Source organism: Bufo bufo, chromosome 2 (genome assembly GCF_905171765.1).
Source record: "Bufo bufo chromosome 2, aBufBuf1.1, whole genome shotgun sequence".
Lineage (NCBI taxonomy): Eukaryota > Metazoa > Chordata > Amphibia > Anura > Bufonidae > Bufo > Bufo bufo.
Genome location: NC_053390.1, coordinates 371,685,024 through 371,707,036, shown reverse-complemented (window position 1 = coordinate 371,707,036; position 22,013 = coordinate 371,685,024). Strand labels below are relative to the sequence as shown.

Sequence of the window (22,013 nt, the reverse complement as noted above, 5' to 3'; positions counted from 1 at the left end):
GGAATGCAATATTTCCAGGGGAGGGACTGCAGAAGGCGAGTGAAGTGGGGAGGATGGAGGGGAAGTTCTGGGAGAAGGTGGGAGGGCAGTGACAGCTGGAGTGAAGAAGGGGGGAGCTGGCAGAACAGGGAGGAGAGGAGAAGGTGGGAAGGGTGACCGGGGAGCCGCCGCCTTCCTGTCCAATCAGAGAGAAGTGGAACTCGTCCAAGTGCAGAGCCGAGTGTGCTATGAGCTGCCTGATGTGCAGAGCAGAGCCAGACTGACAGGGGGGCCAGGGAGACACACAGGGGAAAGAGAGGAAAACCCTGCCAACAGCATTCACAGACCAGCCCAGCTCCAAAAAAACGGGATCAGCCTCTCCTGGACCGCGTTCAAGCCACCCTCCAGGAGTGCAGCACTGCAAGTACAGCTCTAGGCGCAGCACTCCATCACCCTGCCCTGCGCCCACACCTTCTCATCTTCCGCCTCTGCTCCTCATTTCTCCCACGTATTCCCATACAAAAAGCATCCTGTGAACAAACAGAACACATAGCAGCCCCCATAAGACTGGGAGTCCGCTCCCGTAATAAAGCCCTGCCACCTAAGACATGTGAAGCCACCGCGCCTGTGCTGGATCCCTATAAGTTAATGCAGTACAGTGCCATGGTATGTGCCCTCTAGTAGGTTGGTGTAGGTGTGTGGCTGCCAGTGACAGGACTTCTTGTGGGATGAGTTTGTCTTTTTTGGCAGCGTGTGGATGTGGGTCACACGTCTGTGCCAGCAATCAGTGTCCAAGAGTGCTGGACTTGGCACACTTCCTGCCGCAAGACTTCCCACCTCATTCTGGCAGAGGACCCATGGAACCTGGCTGTGCTCTGCAGAAACCTTTGGCTTTCCACATCTACTTTCTGTCTTATTATGGTTATTGCTATTCTTCTTCTTATTATTATTGTTATAGAGCAGCTTCTCCACGCCATGCTCTGCCAGCTGTATGCTATAGCCTTGTGTAACCCCTGCATGTAGATGGCTTTGATGTCACTGCTTACTCTTGGAGTTCCCTTGCTGAGAGTGTGAAGGTGGGGCTTATCTCTGGGCAATACCTGCCATAAATACATAGCATGGATGATCACCTATGGTTGGAGATTAACCATTCCATTCCCAACCTGGTACCACCTTGCTAGAAGGCACACTTTTCCCCTAGTGTTCTGATAATGCCTTGTATGCCAGTGTTAGATGATGACTCTGCTTTGTTTTTTGCTGATTTGCTCACTTTTATGCTTTTATCATGATCCAAATGTGCAGTATGTACTTAGGTGCTCCAATGTTAGCTGGCCTGCACATCCTTATTAACGTGGCAGCATTGTAGGTTACTGTGCTGCAGGTATGGAATCTGTTGACTCATATGTTCTTCTAAGGGAACAGGCCACACAGTCAGGTTTCCGAATGGATTTTTGAAAGCCAAAATCAGGAGTAGATCATAAAAGGAGAGAAAGTGTACAGGACAGATACGACTTCTGCTCTTTTTTGAGTTCACTCCTGGTTTTGCCTTCCCAAACTCCATGCAGAAACCTGAGCGGGTGGCCATAGCCTAACTGGTGTCTAAATACTTGATATATGCGTACATGGTTTCTGTGTGACTCGAGAGGAAGGAGACTTAGTGTTTGATGACTTACTGTATTGCATTTCGTATATGATGGAAGCAATTTTTGATTTGAAAATATTCATGGATAAGGCGGTGGGGGTATGCAGTATGCATTCCTTTTTGGAATGAAAGATGAAAACACAACAAATCCATAGATGAATTGTATGCATCGTGTCTACCCTGGGGTAGATATTTCCAAAGCTCACTTTAGAAGTGTGCGGAAACATGCAGAAGATGTTGTGCTGGTGTAGACGTGACATCACTGACAAGATGGGTGGTTGGGGGTGTCACTGTTTTGTGAAAATGACCAGAAGAAGTCATAACCCAAAGTTTAGAGTAGAACATTAGAAGAGGAGTGTCTCTGGTGATCTTTATGCATGGTTTGTAATGCCATCAAACACTTGGATGACAGATCCGCCGTACCTCTTATTTCTCATGTCTGTGGCCAGCTCTGAAATGATTCTGTATGTCGTGGCATAACGTAGCCAGAATGTGTACAGTTACCAAGTCTGTGGAAAAGCACTGGTAACATAAAACATTACTGAATGCTCAGGGTATATAGAGATAGAAGGCTCCTTACATGTGAACTGATTGTGTGGACAATGTGGGCTTTGTCTCCTCGCACAGGATGACAGTAATCCCATAAACAGTGTCCCTGTGCCACTAGGTTTGACCTAGTCGGGAGTTGTGAGTAGTTGCATCTCTCAGGTTGGAGGGGGTGGACCATCTCTTCACTTTGACACAAGGAGCTGAAGTGGCGTGATGTGAATTATTATTAGTGCACTGAACATGCCTGTCCCCCTCCCCCTCTCCTACTGCTTGTAGAGGAGGCTGCCATTGAACTTGAGACAGGACAGACCAGACCTGCACTTTTTAACTACAGTAGCAGGCAAGGAAAAGGCGCCAAAATATACAAGATTTATTACTCTAACTGCCCATGGTGATCTGCACTTCTCGAAAAAGCAGGCACTTTTGTGAGGGCACACATTTTTACACATATAGCTATGTGCAATATGTTCACATTGTGCAGGAAACTGATGATTGAAGGAATGATCTGTGACCCTATAGAACCATCCATTATATTTCTGGACCAGTAGTTGTGTCTGCGGGGTCACATCCAGTATATAGACAGGGTGCACATTGTTCACATCTGCATCACGGGTTCCGCCAGGAATATTTAGTCCGGACTCAAGAACAGATGGGCCTCGATAGAGTCAGTGGGGTTGTCTCGGTTATGACCCAGCACTTCCATTATTTTCATCCAATAATAGAGCAGAACAATAGAAACCAATGGCACCAATGTGAACGAGTCCTTAGATGCTACAGGTGTCTGTTTTATCAGCAAACGTAGCAGGAAGAAAACAAACGGTGGTTTATAGCATAAACTAGACATCAGGACAATAGAGTTATAGTAGGTTAGAAGAAAGATTGCATTATATAGAATATATAGTGGAATTACTCAGCCAACTCACTTTTATCCCGAGGCTTTAGGCTCATGGCAGAACTGCCCACGCAGTGCACATCGGGATAAATGTACTGTTGCAAGGGTTCTGGAATTCTAGCTCAAAGTAAGCCAGACTTCTTGTTCAGAGGCCATGTGCAGCATTTATTAAGGGTCAAAGACACTTTTTTTGCATTAGTCAACAAGGGAAGGGAAAGTGGCCTAGCTTCATAGTGGACAGTGTCGCTTCAGATGCACTAAAATAGCACCAAGTGCCTGCATGCGGATTTCTTGTGAGAGTAAGGCCTCATGCACATAAACGTTGTTTTGGTCCGCATCCGAGCCACAGTTTTTGCGGCTTGAATGCGGACCCATTCACTTCAATGGGGCCGTGATAGATGTTTTGTTTTGTTGCACCGTTCCGTGGTCCGTAAAAAAAAAATCTAACCTGTCCTATTCTTGTCCGTTTTGCGGATAAGAATAGGCGGTTATATTAATGGCTGTCTGTGCCGTTCCGCAAATTGCGGAATGCACATGGACGCCATCCTTTTTTTGCGGATCTGCAATTTGCGGACCGCAAAATACACAACGGTCGTGTGCATGTGGCCTAATAGAGTACCAGCAAAGTGTATGAGATTGACCTGCTTTGCAGGTTTTAAAATCTGCAGCATGTCAATTGTTGTTGCGTTTTTCCTTGTACAGATTTAACTCTTTCTAATAGAAGGGGGAGACTTGAGGAAAATCCGCACAAAAAAAATGACCAAAAATGTGATAAATAGTACGTTTTTGTGTGGCTTTGGTGCAGATTTCATGCAGATTTTTCTGTACATAAATCTGCACTGTGTGCGGCCACCCTATGGGTGCACTCACATGTGGCAGAAAAATCAGAGAGAAAATCCACAACTTCAAGACTTCCCCATTGTTATCCTATGGCTGAAGATTGTCTATCCCTGTGTTACATTCTGCAGCGTAAATAATGTGTTGTGGATTTTCTGTATGAAAGTCTCTCCATTTAGTTCAATGGGAAATTGATTCTGCCATGGAAAACAAAAAAATGTGCGCAGTTTTCCATTGCAGAATCAATTTCCTATTGCAATGACTGGAGAGATACTCATATGGGAAATCTGCAATAAAATTTGTACCATAATTCACACCAAAAAAATCTGCAACTTTGTATAAATCTGTGTTTTCTGCCACATACCAGTGCAGATCCCTTAACATCAGCCACTGTGATAGATTTGGCACATTTTTAGACTGTGTAGTGTAAGTTTTAGTAAATCTATGGTTCTGTATTATGGAGTTGTAGGCCTATGTAGAATTCTCTCCTAGATGCTATACATTTCTAACTTACAGTAGGTAATCCAACAGAAAACAATATTGTATGGCTACACGTGAAATTGTAATCGTACGCAGGAACAATAGGGCCCCATGCATCTCTAGGGGTGCTCCGTTCAATTTGGAACTTGTTTGCATTAGGCCTTACCCTGGGAGCTTTGCTGATTTAACAGTCTGGGGTCAAAGAAGTAGAGTCAAGCTTGTATCTGTAATATTCTAAATATGTGCTGCGTTTTTATCCAGAAAAACTCCCACACAATCCATAGTCACATAGAAAAAAAATATTGCAAAGCAGATGTTCTTAAAAGAAAAAAAAGAAAACAGTCTAGGACTCAAGCCCAATATAAATGAAGGCTCTTTTTATAGATTAGTGGCATCAACATTGAGGACAAGGTAAAAAATGAGTATGGTTTGTGTTCCAGTGCAGAGTGCTTGTTGTGAATATCCTGTGGTTTCAGAAATCCTCCCACTTATTCCCTGGTTCAGTCAATTACCCCATTCATCTGCGGGACAGGCCCAACCGAAGGGAATGTACAGAGCTTCACATTTCTAAATGGCCAGAGTGCTCAGTGCTGACAGTTACATTATAACCTAGTGCCTATTATCTGCCGGTACACAAGCCTGTCCCTGAGCACGGCATTGTTTTATGTATTGACGGAGCAAGTTCATTACAGTATGTTGGGGAAGAAATGAGTGTCATTGTTTTCTGTATAAGCTATCTGTGCAAGTCTATGACCATCAAATCCATGCTAACAGGATCAGGATAGAATAGTGGCCGTCGTGTGCATATTTGATGTGTTTCTATGAAAAGTCTAAACAAGGGCAGAGAACGGGCAAAAGATATCGTCAAGAGAATTTATGACTAGTGCAAACTTAGGCTTTGGGCCTTTAACCTAAAAAACTAGAAGCCCAATATAGAGACAAGCTATTCATCGCAGCATAGTGAAAATAAACGGAGATACGTTGAAACAATACTCACAAGAAGTCCAACCCTGCTGGATTTCGTGCGAGTGTATTGTTGCTGTAACTGCAAAGAGTGATTTTCACTATGCTGCGATATATCATAGTGAAAGTGTGGTTGCATGATGGGTGTTGCCGCCAAGATCGCCATGTAGCGCTAGCCTAAGGGCTCATGCATACATAATAATGGCGCAGTGCCTGTGCTGTGGAACACTAATGCACTGGCCGCGTGCACTCCGTTTGCGGACACGGACTTATTGACCTTAATGGGTCTGCGATCTGCAAGTTATGGCCAAAGATAGAACATGGGCTTCCAATCCGTGCCTCTGCTCCGCATAGATAAGTGAAGTCCTATCTTCGGTCGTATCTTGCAGATTGCAGACCCATTCAAGTCATCCGCACCACGGCCAGTACCTGTATATTGTATACAGGCACTGAGCCATTACGCTCGTGTGCAGGAGCCGTAAGGACAAGGTTTTCGTCATGGAGTTTTGTAAGCCAATAACAGAGAAGTCATATCTGTCCTTAATATTGTCTCCTCTTTTATCATCCACTCCTGATTTTGGCTTCCAAAACTGCACGCAGAAACCTACCTGTGTGACTATACCCTAAAGAACAGTAAATAAGTTGCAAGCAATGCAAGGTGTATGCAATACTGCAAGTGGCCTCATCTCTTATCTTTGTATCTTTACATCAAGAATTCTGCATGGGAATGATAGAAATGGGCCACCCACCCATGTCTTAGGAACCCTCAGCAGACTCTCCTGTCCCGGTTGAAGAAATGTCACGCTAGGTCGTGCTTAATATGAGAGGTTTTTGTGCAGATAGATAACTAAATGTTTTAATCAAGGTAAGTGCTTATTATGCAGGAGGCCGAAGCATCGATGGGACAGGAATGAGCTGTCTGTGTGAATCGTTATGGATGTTCCCTTCTGAATCAATGTCACCCCTTTCATGTTCAGTATACGTGGCCGTCTTTACTATTGTGTGATGTGAATGACACCACGGGAAACCCTGATATTTATCTGGTGAGATGCTACTGCATGCTGCTTCGCTCTGAATGATTCATTCAAGCACAGCCTCTTGGTGGAGTGAAATATGTATCCGTTTCTGCATTGCTTGCAATGTGCGCAGCCAACAACTATTTACTTAGTGAAAGTAGTTGAGGTTGGTATTAATAAGTAATTGCAGGTTGTGGGAGACGCCTCTCCGTGACCTATAAAATAACTAATCTTCATGACACCGCTGTAGGAAATGACTGAATAATGTGCTTGATGAATTTCACTGAGAATGTCAAAATGTTGCTCAAAGATCGTCTTTTGCCTTTGTGCTGTAATGTGATGGGAGTGATTGTTAAGCCGTCTGTACAGCTTGTCGTATGCGAAACTGGTGAGGCATCATTTTGTACCAGTTAAATGGAGCCCATTCTTTGTCCTTTTGTAGAGTGGCTTTTACCTTAACCCTACTCTGTCAGCAAGGCCTTCATCATAGTGAATGAATGGATGCTCCTGCTTAGCTTGGGTTTCTCCTTGACATAGAGCAGCATGTAAGGTGCGTCGAAGCTTTCTGCACAGCACTACTATTAGGCACGGGGCAGTGTGACATTGTCATGGATCTGAACTAGTCGGCGAGCAATCACATTTCAGTGACCCATTCATTCACATAAAAGCCAAGGAATCGGTGATATGAACATTCATGTCCGAAGTCGTATTCGGAGAAGGCAACGTGTTTATGATCTGCGTAGTTTCATTGTTCAGAAGATATAGTAAATCACACAGCCATGGAATTAATTTATGCCCCATACTGGAGGGATAAATGTGGGTCCATCCTAGAAATGTGCCGCTGCCAGTTAGCAACCTGAAGCGGTCCGAGTACCTTAGGCCTCTAATTACATTAATATAAGTGTTTATTATTATTACGACCGCTCCCATTAATGTACTCAGGGCTGTGATTTGCTAATGTAGTATATCGTAGTTTCCTGGGGTCGCTACGTTTTGTTATCTTGTATACTTCCTGTGTGTTGTATTTGGATACAATAGTATGGTAGGGGTCTACAGTACAGGTGTGTGTTTTTAGGTTAGGGGTTTGGCAATGCACAGCAGCTATGAGTTAAGCAATGTGTGTGATGAAATGCAATATCAATGGGGAATAAAGAGAAGCTGACAAAAAAATTGAAAGTCTGTAGCTACTCCAACGCTGCACTAGCCCCCCTCCCTCCTGCTCGCCTCTCTTTCCCTCTGTTTTTATTTTTGGCATAGAGACAAGCCCTACCTCCAAAGTCAGAGTTACTCTCTTGGATTCAACTGTACTTTCCCCTCCCCACCCCCTCTCAGATATGAGAGCTGGGTTTCAGCTCAGTCACTAAATGCTTAGCTGATTTTTTTCAAGCAGTCCTGCACTCGCTTGTATTAACTGCTTAGCTACCTCGGGCTTACATTGAATCAATCAGCAATACATTAAAATGGATCAATAACACTCTGACGGTACATTATCAGACATTGCAGGCTTCCACACTACATTTAGGCACTCCTAATCACCTGAGTGCATATGGAATATGTATTCATTAATCGCAGGTCCTGCTTACCCATTCCTGGGCTCTAGTGTGTCTTCAGCTATCCCGTCATAGCCACTGCTGCCACGGGGTGCGCTGGTGGTCACTGAGAGTGGGTGTGCTGGCTGTGGTGGAGGGAAGAGAGGCAATAACTCTAAGGAGAGTTGAAATTCAACTCACCGATCCCTAGCTCCCCAAAGTCTTCCATCAGGGGAGAGTCAGAGAAGATGGTTGGTTGGTCCTGGTGAAATCAGCAAATTTGGCCAACCTTTTTCTAGTATGTAGAGCCAGCATCAGTATTCGTGAGCAATTGAGAGTGATCATCTGCAAGGAAGGGTATCATGAACCACAAGATCACTTATTCCTTTTAGCGGGAATACTCTTTGAAAGCGTTGAGGGCTTCATGCTATAGAAGAAGTAACCTAATTGTAAACCTCGAGGAGAATCGATGAGGTTTCATATCATTTTGAATTTCATGGGAACGAGACAGCTCTGATTAGCAGCAACTAAATTTTGTGTGTCACAGTCTGTTTTTACTTAAAGGGGTTGTCCATTCCGTTTGACTCCTTAGCATTGACCACCGCTATCTGATTGGCTGGGTTTTCAGCTGTTCTGTAGTAGCTTTGGCGCCAGAACTACACAGCTCTGTCCATAGTGTAGTGGATGGAGCTGGTTACTGCAGAACTAGTCCCACTGAAGTGAATAGAGCAGTGAGGCAGTAACCAGCCATGTCCACTGGACTGAGCGACTGCAGTGATAACCTTTCCTGAGGCTAGGCCATCACATTTAAAGTAGAGGACAACTCCTTCAACATATAGTCATCAGATACCGATTCCTAGGTTTTTAGTTAGGCTGCAGTCTTTATACCCTCCTTTTTGTTCCTCACTTGCCTAGGTTGCTATATATTTGTTAGTGCCAAACTAATTCTGGTTTGCACTGAGCAAACTATTACCTATCATACTATAATCGTCCCTAGCGATACAAGCATTTGTACACTGAACTTTGCAATGCCGTTATACAGTATTTCCAGTGCAAAGAGGAGTGCAGTGACTGGGTTAATGGAGGAATGCAGAACACTCCAAGCTGCCTTGTCCCTATATAAACTGTGTTTGAAAGGCACAAGAGAATTACAGCAGCTGGCTGATTTTGTTCTCGGTCCCACCCCGCTCTACTTAATCCACTGGGCCTAGTTTGAACGCTCCTTAATGAGGACAGCGCTGAGGTTAAAAGTCACTGTTTCACGGTCGACTTGACATGACTTACCTTTTCCTGACTGATTCTGATTTCTTCTGAGTTACAATCACACACTAATCAAGAGGGGGAATAGAGAACCCAGGCAGTGGCTCTAAACATGCACATGCTTTATTTAGACTTGGCTTTTTGGCTGTCAGTCCCCAGTCCCTGTTCAGTTCACACCAGCTGGAACACTGTAGTGTGAAGGGAAATGTCAGTGTATTCACTCACCCTAACTAGCATTCCCATTCACTGGCTCTTAGATATTTACAGCATGGCTACGCTACAGTTCCTGGCAGTACATTACAGGCGCAATCTCGACCCATGTAGACCAGGGGACTATATGGTCCCATGTTTCTAGAGCCAGTACTCAATTAAAAAATGTGTGCCATAGCAAAGGGCGTGCATGCAGAAAATGTAATTATGATCAAGTTAGGGAAATGCTGAAATAGCAGTGGTGTACGTTTGGGGAAGGTTGGGAAATCCCCCTCTCCTGTGTAAGACCTGTGAAGGGAAGCATACTTACCTGCTTTCCGACATTGGCGCCTGCACCCTTCAATTTATGCTGCTCCGCTCAGGTCGCTGAATGTAAACTTCCGGTCTGACGCCACTGCAGCCAACCACTGGCTACAGAGGTGACCTGTTCCTCTTACGTCATATCAAATGGTCATATGACGCAAGGGGAGCAGGTCCCAGCTGCGCCTATCGATTGGCTGCAGTGGCGTCAGACCGGAAGTTTACATTCAGACACCCAAGCAGAGCAGTGGAGGGTGGAGAGGGAAGGAGCTGGGTGCCAGTGTCAGAAAGCAGGTAAGTATGCTTCCCTTTTTTTGGTGTACCCAGGAGGGGGGTTTGCCCATAGCCCCCCAAACGTGCACAACCCCTTTAATGTAATGTTGGTCCCTTTGTTTGTCCCTCGCTTTTTATTATTATGTTCCAATTGCTAATGAGATCATTTCTGGCATTTACATTACACTATGGAATTGCTATTTATGCAGCTGTCCAAGGTGGAAATAAAAAGTGTTTTATTGCCAAAAATTAGAAAATCCTGAAGCTTTCCAAAATTCCATTCATCTATAAGGGTGCCTTCACACATGGTGGAAAAATCCGCCAGAAATTCCACCACATAAAGGTTTCCCCCATGCTATCCTATGGGGTTAAAAAAAAGTGTCATTTCCTGCCGCCAGACGAATTTACTATAACTTATTACAGAAACTGGCAGAAGTTACAGCTCGATCTATGCCAGTCCCTATGTGGCATAGATTTGAGTTTCTGGCGCACAGAGAGGCAGAGATGCCCCTATTTTAGTAAGAGGCATCTGCCCCTTAGTAAATTAGGCGGTTCACACTCTGGTGCACAGGGGATCAAATCTGGCATATGGGAACCCCAGTCTTGAAAATGTCCCTCGTTAACTGTGTTGGTCCTCCTCAGCCTGGGTCCTACACTACTCCCTAAGGCGTCTTGCACACAAACGCGGGCCCCAATGCACGAACACCCACCGTGGGGCAGCCGCAGCGGATCGTGGACCCATTCACTTTAATGGGTCCGCCATCCGGCCGTTCTGCAAAAAGATAGGGCATGTTCTCCGTAGTGCTTCCGTAGGGTTCTGTTCCGTACCATTCCGCATCCTTGGACCCATTTAAGGGAATGCGGAATGCACGCGGAACGGTGCCCGTGTATTGCGGATCCGCAATATGGCCATGGAGTGCACACGTTTTGTGCAATAAGCCTAAATGGCCTATTCAGTTATCAGGTCCGATTGCCTGCAAGTGCACCCACAGAGAACCAGAACCTACATTGGACCTGTAAGTTCTGGTCCCTCTCAGCCATCCTCTATCGGTTCTTGCAACAGCATTCACCTTGTGAAAGGAGCACTATAGGGGTATTAAGGGCTGGCTGGTCATATCCAAAAGACATATGAGTGTGTAAACACATAGGGGGAAATGTATCATCCCCTCTGCGCCAGAAAATTGGCGTCAAAAAGTCGCAAAGTGTGGCACTGGCTGCAACTTTTTGGTGGTCTTAGGCACTGCTTACCACTTTTCAAAGTAGTGAGTGGTGTGGGGCCACACTAGGTACCCCATCAGATTTATTATATTCGACGAGAGGAAATTGCCATAGATTATAGCGGAGATCTACACCGACTCCCTGGATATACACAGATAATTCTGCTTCTCTTCAATTATAAAGCTGGCTGCCTGCAGCCACCACTAGGGGGAGCTCTAGTTGCCATTTACTGAAATGGAAGCTGAAATGTTCTCTTTGCATTTAGCTCCTCCTAGTGGTGGCTGGTGTTAATACATTGAGAAATATGGTGCCCAAAATAAGCCCCATATTTATGAAGCACCTATTCTACTTTGGGTAAAGTTCTTTTGCTTAATAAAAAAAACATCATTTTGACTGGGGTGTTGCGCTTTGCGGTGCTTGGGAGTGATTGTCGCATGCAAATTGGGAAACCAGTTGGAGCAGGGGGGGGCCGTACTAAGTTTTGCTGTGAGGCCCCATGAGACCTGTGTACGCCCCTGCCCTCCAGGTAGCCCGGGTTCTTTTTTGTGACCTAAGTATAGGAATATTTCCGCGAGGTGTCGGCACTGTTCACTTGACACCTACAGACGGCCCCATAGTCGCTGTGCTATGTTCACATAGTCCGCCATGTTGTCATTTTTGGCATTCTGTAAAGGATAAATCTGCACATTATTTTCTATAGGAAGACTAACCTAATATTATGTGTGCCCCCTTTGTAAAGAGCCTCTGAGGGCACTGAGGATGGAAAGTCTGCTCAGTCCTAACGAGGTGGACCTACTCCAAATGACTGGGATGTGACAGGAATGTTCTCCTGCTCCCCTGTCAGCCTCGAAGTGCAGGTCCCAAGTCACTTACCTCAGCCATTATTAACCCTTCCACACCTCATGGCTGTTGGGCATGGCTGACGAGAAGACATGGCTATGTGGTTTTGCTGAGGAGATTTTTTTTATTCTTTTAAAGTAATATTTATAGAAAATGCACGTGTGGTTTTCAATATCAGTATTTTTCCACGAAGTACTCCATAAAACGCCACATGTGGAGCGGTTTCAGAGAGCTGCATTGTGCTGTACAGCCGCAGCAGAGAAAACGTTACTAAGCCGTGGTTAGTGCGGTAAGTACCCAGATTACCCCGGGTCACCTCTCGGCGCGTACATGGCGGCACACAACTGAAAGTTTATTACAGTTCTACCTGTTTCCCCCTGCATTTTTATGAGGTACCCAAAGAGTTAAGAAAGCCAGCTCCAGCCACACCCGGCTCCCCTCACCCCAGATAACCGCAGAGAGGGAGGACAAAGGGGCGGGAAAGCAAGAGGTGAGGCGCAGGGCGTATAAAAGGCGGCCTCCTCCTGCCGGTCCAAGTCACTGTGTACTGTGAAAGTCGTCTTCTTGTGTGAACAGTGCCTGGCACACGTATTCACCGAGGGTCCATTAAAGAACTAGGCTGTACTGTGTGATGCACTTCACGCCTGGGCCATGTGTAGCTATAGCTGAGGTGCATGCCAGCAGTGTGCCACTCGCTATGCCCTGCCAATGTGTCATTCCCCCACAAGTTCAGTAAAGTCTGACAGACCTGCATGTATATCCCGGCGCAGGACGACACGGGGAATGAGAGGAAGAGGAGCTGGGCAGCCCCCCCCCCCCCCCCCCTTTATGAGTTAACCCCTCCTCTCCCAACAGGGCGCCGGTACCCTGCAAGTTGTGGGCATGTGAAGGGGCGGAGGTACATACAGGAGAGCGGCACACAGCGCACCAGGGGGAGGAGTGTGTCTCCTTGATGATTGTGTCATTAAATAATAATAATAATAAAAAATGCGAAATCCTTAAGTCTGATTTGGAAAGCTGAAACGGTGCAGAGGGTGTAACCGGTGCAGCGAGCGGAAGAGAGAGGGAGTGAGGGGAGCGAGCCAGTGTGTGCAGGACATGAGATATTATCCATACATCCTATAGTCTGCCCGGGGACGGCGGGCACAGCGCGTTATGCCAGCGCCCAGGGCAGGCGGCCAGTAGCGGGACTGCGGACATTCTCGCTCATTCTGCTGCCGGCGACAGTGGACCATGGATAGGTGAAGGCTTTCCCCGCGGATACTGCTCTGGGGACCCGCACGCGCCAAGCCATGATGTATTCTCCTATCTGCCTGACTCAGGTACCCTGCATGCTCTTCTCTCGGCAGTGCACGGGGACGACTCCCATATGGAAGTCCCGGCACTATGTATTGACATGTATCAGCTTTGACGGGAGGGTAATTACACTGCCTCCATTTCTCTTTGGACATGGTCAAGTTTTACTTGTACAAGCTCGTACCCCCTCTCGCCCTTCACATGGTAGGGGTCCGCCGTATTCCCTGTGTTCTGGGGGGGAATGGTCCATTTACTTTGTGGGGTAATCGCTCTGGAAGTGTGGAGGCACGGGAGAGGAGTGACTGAAAAGTTTTCCGTGCCGCCGTGGTGCCATGTGCTGGCATGGGCAGCGTCTGCAGTGCCCTGAGAAATACCCTTTATACATCGCGCCTGGAGTGGAGCATTCAGTCGTTAGCCCATTCTTTCCTGTCACTCTGCCCTGTCATTATTTGCACCCAGTCTTGTCTGTTTTGGAAGCCCTGTCGTATGTGGTGACAAGTGGTGTGGATGTCCCCGCACATGGCTCTGCACCATGTATGGAAGGAGAGCCTCGTATAAATGGCAATAGTCATTCATGTCTGTCTGTCATCTACCTACCTCTGTATCTAATATCTATCTATTATCTATCAATCATATACCATCTACCTACCTCTGTATCTAATATCTATCTATTATCTATCAATCATATACCATCTACCTACCTCTGTATCTAATATCTATCTATTATCTATCAATCATATACCATCTACCTACCTCTGTATCTAATATCTATCTATTATCTCTCAATCATATACCATCTACCTACCTCTGTGTCTAATATTTAGCTATTATCTATCTATCTATCTATCTATCTATCTATCTATCTATCTATCTATCAATCAATCATATACATCTACCTATCTCTGTGTCTAATATTTATCTATTGTCTATCTATCTATCTATCTATCTATCTATCTATCTATCTATCTATCTATCTATCTATATTCTATATCTATCTATTATCTAGCAATCATCTACCATCGACCTACCTCTGTATCTAATATTTATCTATCTATCTATCTATCTATCTATCTATCTATCTATCTATCTATCTATCTATCTATCTATCTATCTATCTAACTATCTATCTCATATTCATCCATTCAATATCTATCTGTTTATCTATCTGTCTTTGTATTATCGATCTATCTATCCATCCATCCAATATCTATCTATCTAGTCCAATTCAATGTCATTTTTAATATGAGCTGTATATGGTATAATCGAAAAAGTAGAATATAATTTGGTACTGCTATTATTATTGTCCCTTTTCAGTGCACTTATTACTTGTATTTTAAGTAGAATTTATGTAAATAGTGCTCTACAAATGTGCTTTGGAGAAATATATATATATATATATATTTTTTTTTTTTTAGAAATGTAAGAATTTAGAACATAGGCCCAAAGCAGCTTTAAAAAAAAAAAAAAATCTATATAAATCTAAAAACATAATCATCCTGATTTTTCAGCAATTTCTATAATTTCAAATAAATTCTAGGAGTGAAATGTGCCAAGGCGTTCAGATTCACAAACTGTGAATGAAGATGAAGACAGTGATAAGGTTTTTTTGTTCCAGTGATTGGATGCCGTCCTGTAGTTTTTTGGCTGACACTTTTTTACTGTTTATATTTTGTTTGGCATGTAGGTTTCAGTGACTAGGTGGATTTTAAGGAAGAGTTTAGGGTAGGGTCATAATCTAAAGCTTATCCAGGGACATCCACTCCTGAGCGCACTTACAACTGCTTTTATGTGCTGTTTTTTCCCTTTTTTTTTTATTTCACATGCTATTTATGACTTACTGACATAAGTACATATAGCAGTTGATTTTTATGATATTCTGCTATAGTTTGATATGACAAATGTCCAAAATATATAAATAATTTAAAGTCAACGTTTGTGAATAATTATCTGTCTAGCAATCTAACTAAATATATGTGTGTGTGTGTGTATATATATATATATATATATATATATATATATATAGTATCCTTCTCCATGACTTTCCATTTTTTTGCTCCAGTTTTATTAATAATATAACTGTGTATGTTAATTTTATGTCATTTTTTCCATGCATTATTTTAGCAGCTGAATACCTCAGACTACACCTGGTATGAAATGGGTAGTATAGGAATATGGACACATGGTCAGATTCTCAGATACAGTTTTGGAAGCCAAAATCAGGAGTGGATCATATATGAGAGAACGCATAAAGGACAGATAGGACGTCTCCTCTTTTCTGAATTCACTCTACGTCTTGGCTTCTAAAACGGCGTCAGGTAACCTGAGCGTGTGGCCGTACCCTTAGATGTTTGTACCTGTCCAAAGTCTCCTGCTGCTCTTCACAATTAGGTATCTGCCCATTTTTTTTAAAAGCTGGAAGCCTAATCTGTAAAAATATATTTTATTTCACAAATGTGACAACCCACACCACTACATCAGAGAAGTGTGGTCTAATGACTGTTATATCAGCATGACATTAATATAATCAGTCTGAGCCTGACAGCCCTCAGCATAGTGTTTCCAGCATTACTTTATAGAGCACTTGATGATCATTTGCTTAGTCTTTCACATTAAGTACCTGCTTTACAATAAAAAAATAATACTTTTATCAGTTTTATACAATATATGAATGAGAATGGCAACTCTAAGTTACCTTTACATTTTTGTTTAAAAAGCTCTGAACCTGAGGAAATGGATGTTTTTTTTTCTTAGGTTCCAAACAGAGAGATAGTTGTAAATTACTTTATGTGAACACTGTTTGAGACTTAGGGATGCCGATGTGTTGCCTTTTTACATTTTGCAGAAGGCCCTGTAAAGTTTTATTTTAGTTCTCCATTTAGAATTAGTTTTATGAGGTCCATTTTCTTGGCGAGCATTACTTCTGAAAACAATCCAGATGCAGAAAGAATTGGTTAATGATGTTCACTGTATGGTGAAAAAATACATGGATTTAAGTGCTAAACTCTGCATGTCCATGGTATTTCTTTCTGTGCAGAGTCTACACCTGTGCTCTAAGTCTACACCTGGCAACGTACTTTCTTAGAGACCAAAATTTAGCCTCATGTATGTTGACGTGTTATTCTTTACATCTATACTTGTCTATATATTTTATTAGAACCCAAAATTTAGCCTCATGTATGCTGACGTATTATTCTTTACATCTACACCGGGCTATGTACTTTCTTAGAGACCAAAATTTAGCCTCATGTATGCTGACGTATTATTCTTTACATCTACACCGGGCTATGTACTTTCTTAGAGACCAAAATTTAGCCTCATATATGTTGACGTGTTATTTTTTACATTTATACTTGTCTATATATTTTATTAGAACCCAAAATTTAGCCTCATATATGTTGACGTATTATTCTTTACTTCTACACCTGGCTGTATACTTTCTTAGAGCCCAAAACTTAGCCCCATGTATGTTGACGTGTTATTTTTTACATTTACACCTGGCTGTATACTTTCTTAGAGCCCAAAATTTAGCCTCTTATATGTCAACATATTAGACTTTACATCTATACCTGGCTGTATACTTTCTTAGAGCCCAAATTATAGCCTCATATATGTTGACGTGTTATTCTTTATATCTACACCTGGCTATATATTTTCTTCGAACCCAAAATTTTGCCTCATATATGTCGATGTGTTATTCTTTACATTTATACTTGTCTATACATTTTCTTGTGATAATGTCTGTAAAACGCTGCAGAATATGTCAGCACTATATAAGTAAGTAAAATAGAGAAATATTACATAAATCATGGTTACTTAAATAAAGGACAGTAATGAAGTCCAGGCCTTTGGTCTATTCCTGCAACCATGTATTGTTCTCATAGAAATCTTCAATACTTATTAGCCTTTATTATCTTTCCAATCATTCTTAAGAAGTGTTGACTTTCATGCTGTGTTCACTTTTATTACCTGTAGTTTAAGAGCTTTGATACTGACGTTAGGAAAGAGAGGAATTGATTTGTAATGTGGCGCTTTGTTATATGCACTTACATAGAAAATGTCCAGCTTTACTGAATATATAAATACAGTATATATATATATATATATATATATATACATATACATATATACACACACACACTTTATATATATATATATATACATATATATATATCTGCACATTTTATTTTTGTTGTGTGTACAATTTGACAACAGCTGGAAGTTTACAGCTTTTTCTGCAATTTGCTAGGTATTTTGGATAAAAATCTAGAAAACTAGGACAGAAAAGACTGAGTTGGAAGCTAGGGCAGCCTTCCTGTGGGCAGCAGGCTGCTTGCTTAAACTGTTGCCTTCCCACACAGAGAACAGATTGTATTTTAACTCCTTCTCTGGCCTAGTCAGAAATAAAACATAATAATTACATCATTAAAGCTGTTCTTTAAGAATCAGTAGGTTGGGAGCTTCCTCTATGACGTCTGCTATGTTGTCATGCCATTTTGATATATATATATATATATATATATATATATATAAAAATATATATATCTATATCTATGTAGAATAGCAAAAAGCGACATACTGTATCAAACCTCTATTCTATTTCTCAATGACCATCTTTTTGTGATATTATGATTTATTCACTTGTAAAATGAAAATATATCTCCTTTAAAATGAGTTTAGTTGGACCAGACCAGTTGCAGATACTTTTAGTTTGAGATATACCGGCTAGAATATGACGTCTGTTCTATAGTATCAGCAGCACAGAGCATGCGTTTTAGTTGGTTTACAGTATATGTGTAATTGAACTGATTAGATTGTATGGAAAAGTTTGAAGCTCTTTTGACTTTGGTTGACCTGGTCATCGCAGTGAGCTTACAACACGCTGTGAGTTCAGCAGGATGACAATGCAGGAGTTTTGTCAAAAAAATGAAATGCATGACTTGCACAAATTCCTTGCTTGTCCAGTGGTGCCCTCATAATGTCACTGCATGCAGAGGCACCGTCATTGCCAGCTGCATGCCAAGTTGCTACTTGTTCTAGGTTTCAAACTGATTCACCGTTGTGGGGGGAGGCAGAAATCCTTCGGTATACATATTACTACAGTATTTATAGATATAAGGAAGAGAACAAATAAAAAGTGTATATTCAGTATCACTATTTTCTGTCTGTGCCTTGATGTGTGTATGTAAGCTGCTACACATCCAGTACAATCTTTGCACCGTTTTCTGCACGTTATTACTTATTTTACTGACGCCTAAAGTGGTCTCAGTGCACAGCATTTTGCACGCAGTAAAGTGTTCAATTGAAATAGTATTTGTAAATGTATTCCCCACACACTGTACGCTTTGCTACTTACGATGAATACATCACTATAATTTTATCCCATAGGGTCTGAGGAGTGCTATTAAATTACCAATTACCTCAGGTGCTCATTGACAGAACACTTTTGTTAGTTCAGTCTTGTTTTTTTCACCTGTAGGTGACTGTAGTTTTCCCAGTAAAAAGTAGTCAAAATGTTTTAAATGGTAGCAGTACATAGCTATAATATTAAAATTAAAAAGCAAGCTTGCACAAAATCTACCTTGAGACATGGCTAGTTAACTGCAAGTACTGCCGGAACAGCCATTCCTTGGTGGCTTTGCCATTGGAATGGTGTGATTCCGGTGCAGGAATGCCTGTCTCCCCAGAAAATGGATCAACTTTAATAGCGCATGCTCGCTATGCCAATAGCAGTCTCTTGCTGAGAGCATGCTCTGAAAGCGGGAACTGAGTGGTACTGCACAGAGCTTGTAGCTTTTTTTTTTGCTTTGTTTCCCTGTGCCATCGACAGGAGAAATGAACTGTGGCATCCACTGTTGCCTCCTGAACATTTAGCCTCCATTTTTTTTTTAACTCTATAGTGTTCTTCTTGGGGAAAAAAAAGATACAGGCGTAGAAAATGGTACTGCTTGAAGTCAGCTCAATAGTACAAAATGAAAGCTTTAAATGTTGGATTGAATGTGTTGTTTGGTCACCATTAATGTTCCTATTTCAAGTAGCATCATGTAGTTTACTAAGGATCTGTTTTATATGAACTCATTCATATATGTCTACATTTTGTGTAAGGTTCATGCTATAATAATTCCTTTGCAATTCTGTGATCTAATTTTTCATCGCTTTCTTTTTTCAGGATGAGTTCCATCCATTCATTGAGGCTCTTCTTCCACATGTCCGTGCAATTGCCTATACATGGTTCAATCTCCAAGCTCGTAAGCGCAAATACTTCAAAAAACACGAAAAACGAATGTCAAAGGATGAGGAGAGAGCAGTCAAGGATGAGTTGTTGAGTGAGAAGCCAGAAATCAAGCAGAAATGGGCGTCCAGGCTTTTAGCCAAGCTGCGCAAAGATATCCGCCAGGAGTACCGGGAGGATTTTGTGCTTACCGTGACAGGGAAGAAGCACCCCTGCTGTGTACTATCAAACCCAGACCAGAAGGGCAAGATCCGTAGGATTGATTGCCTGCGGCAGGCCGACAAAGTCTGGCGTCTGGATCTGGTCATGGTCATCCTCTTCAAAGGTATCCCCCTGGAAAGTACGGACGGGGAACGGTTAGTCAAATCGCCACACTGCACCAACCCAGCACTTTGCGTCCAGCCACACCATATAACTGTATCGGTCAAGGAGCTTGACTTGTTTTTGGCGTACTACGTACAGGACCAAGGTAAGCCCTTTCTTCCCCAACTGTTTGATCCTTTTGACATTGTCGAAGGTCATAGTCTTTATTTGTGTAATGAAAGTGTGTATTTCTGCTTATGTGCTTCCACATACAGGTTTTAATGGTGTTCACGGTACGGATGCGTGTACACAGTACACATTTTTTGAAATACTACAACTTATTTCTATAAATACTATAAAATATATGTAGATCACACATGGAACTAGGTTCTAAATCATAGGAGAAGTCAGAGTATACAGCTAAGACTGTGCATGTATGTTGTAGATATGACCATCTTTACTGGTGCGCATGATCTTTGGACATTTTTTGCACCAGTCCTGGAATTACTGCAATGTCAGGTCAATGTGTGGAGTGGACAGAGCAAGCTCTTTTTTAATCTCCCTGTTCTAGAAATCCATTTAATATATGGTCCCAGAAAACCGATAGCATATACCACACTTGATGCATGATATGGAGGCCATACTGGAGCCAGATAGTCTCCATTTGTATCCAGGGCAGTTCTGTGTGTCATACTGTGGACATGATAACTTCTCAGATGTCCACTAGGAAGGTTACTCTTTTCAATGATATATATATATATATATTTTTTTAAAATTTTAAAATGTTGCTGGTAGATTAGAAAATACTCTATTTCCCTGCACTTTATGAGGTGTTGCACCGAGCACTTTTTACAATTGGTTTCCAGAATCTTGCATCTTGTGAAGCAATGAAACAAAACCTGTCACTCCTCCTGCTTAGTACACAGTGATGTCAAAATAGCAAAATACTAAGCATATGGGTGATAGATGACAAGAAAGGTCACATTTCTGTACGTACAGATTCTTGTCCCATTGTACTATGTGGGGACTGCTGACACGTGGCACAACACCGTCATACCCTAAATGGTTTGCACATACTGTATTCTGATAACATGCCCCACAGTGATTTTTCACGCCTAAATGAATGTTCCTATCAGTGTGGTAATGAGTCTTTTGAAGCTTTTGACAAATGACTAATGTGTATACGGTCAGATATTTACAGCTAAAATATTTTATCATTTCGTCATTGCGCTGAATGTACCATATTTTTATAACTGTCCATTTTTGCTTTTAGGTTCTGTTACTTGTAATATGAGCACAAAGCATTGAGGTGAAAGGGTCCTCAGATAACCTGGGTGATTCACAAACTTGGTTTACTGTTCCTTGTCCTTAACTGCAGGTAGCAGTTCAATGTTTCCCTTGTAAAAAAAAATCTGTTCTATATAATATAGTAAGTAAAAAAAGATCTGTCCTGTAGCTCTGGCATTCTGAGTAGGCCTCTCATTAGATAGATAATACGGGTGGGATATCTGCTCCGAGTGGAGAATATGATAGAGGATAAAAACGTGGCACATAGGAATAACAAGAAAAAAACATTTAATTAAAGGACAGCCTGACAAAAAAACTGTGTAACTTTAGTTGCTTTGCTTTAACATCACCGTCGGGAGCTATTTTAGCACAGTGGTAGAATTTCAATATGGTTCATTTAAACCAATTTCCCAAATCTCTTCTTATTTTTTATTTCATTGTATTTTACAGTGAAGATGCCATTAATTGCAACTCTGGGCTTCCACCATCTAATTACGTACATTTGTTAGAGGAGTTTGTTTTGGAATATTTTTGTAATAAAGGTTTCTCCACACTGGGGTTTCAAGTTTAAAAAATGAGTGGAGGTGTCTCACATACATTGTCCTATTCTCTTAATAGCCATTTTACTGTGTATGATCCTGTACTATTTCCCAGTTACTATGTGCGATAAAGGATGAGAAACCATTATTGGACCGCAGAGTTGTGTGACAGGAGATCAAGTCACAAAGGGTTAAATCGTCAGGTTTTAACCTTTCATGTTTAATATCTGGAATCTAGAAATATTTGAATATGCTACTTGCTACAAAATGATCTGACAGGTTCCCAAATTGAATAAATTGTAAGTAGAATATAAAGTCAATTTTACCTTCATCTGTCAAACACAATAAGAGAAAGCTAAGCGAGCGCTCAT

At 42.2% G+C, this 22,013-nt stretch overlaps 1 protein-coding gene and 1 pseudogene across 4 annotated transcripts in view; one reads left to right on the top strand and one right to left on the bottom strand.

The window, feature by feature from the left end:
• The first annotated feature begins 250 nt into the window (after nt 1-250).
• NFIB (nuclear factor I B) overlaps nt 251-22,013 on the top strand; it is a 246,934-nt gene continuing 225,171 nt past the window's right edge. For 2 of the 4 annotated variants that reach the window (XM_040417164.1, XM_040417165.1), the window contains exons 1-2: nt 12,915-13,310; nt 19,451-19,982. In XM_040417164.1, coding sequence (XP_040273098.1) covers nt 13,281-13,310; nt 19,451-19,982 — 562 coding nt within the window. In that variant the 5' untranslated portion in view covers nt 12,915-13,280. Of the gene's footprint in view, nt 646-12,912; nt 13,311-19,450; nt 19,983-22,013 lie in introns of those variants that run through there. The other 2 variants (XM_040417163.1, XM_040417162.1) reach the window with 2 other exon arrangements.
• On the bottom strand, nt 20,299-20,449 carry LOC120992956 (annotated as a pseudogene).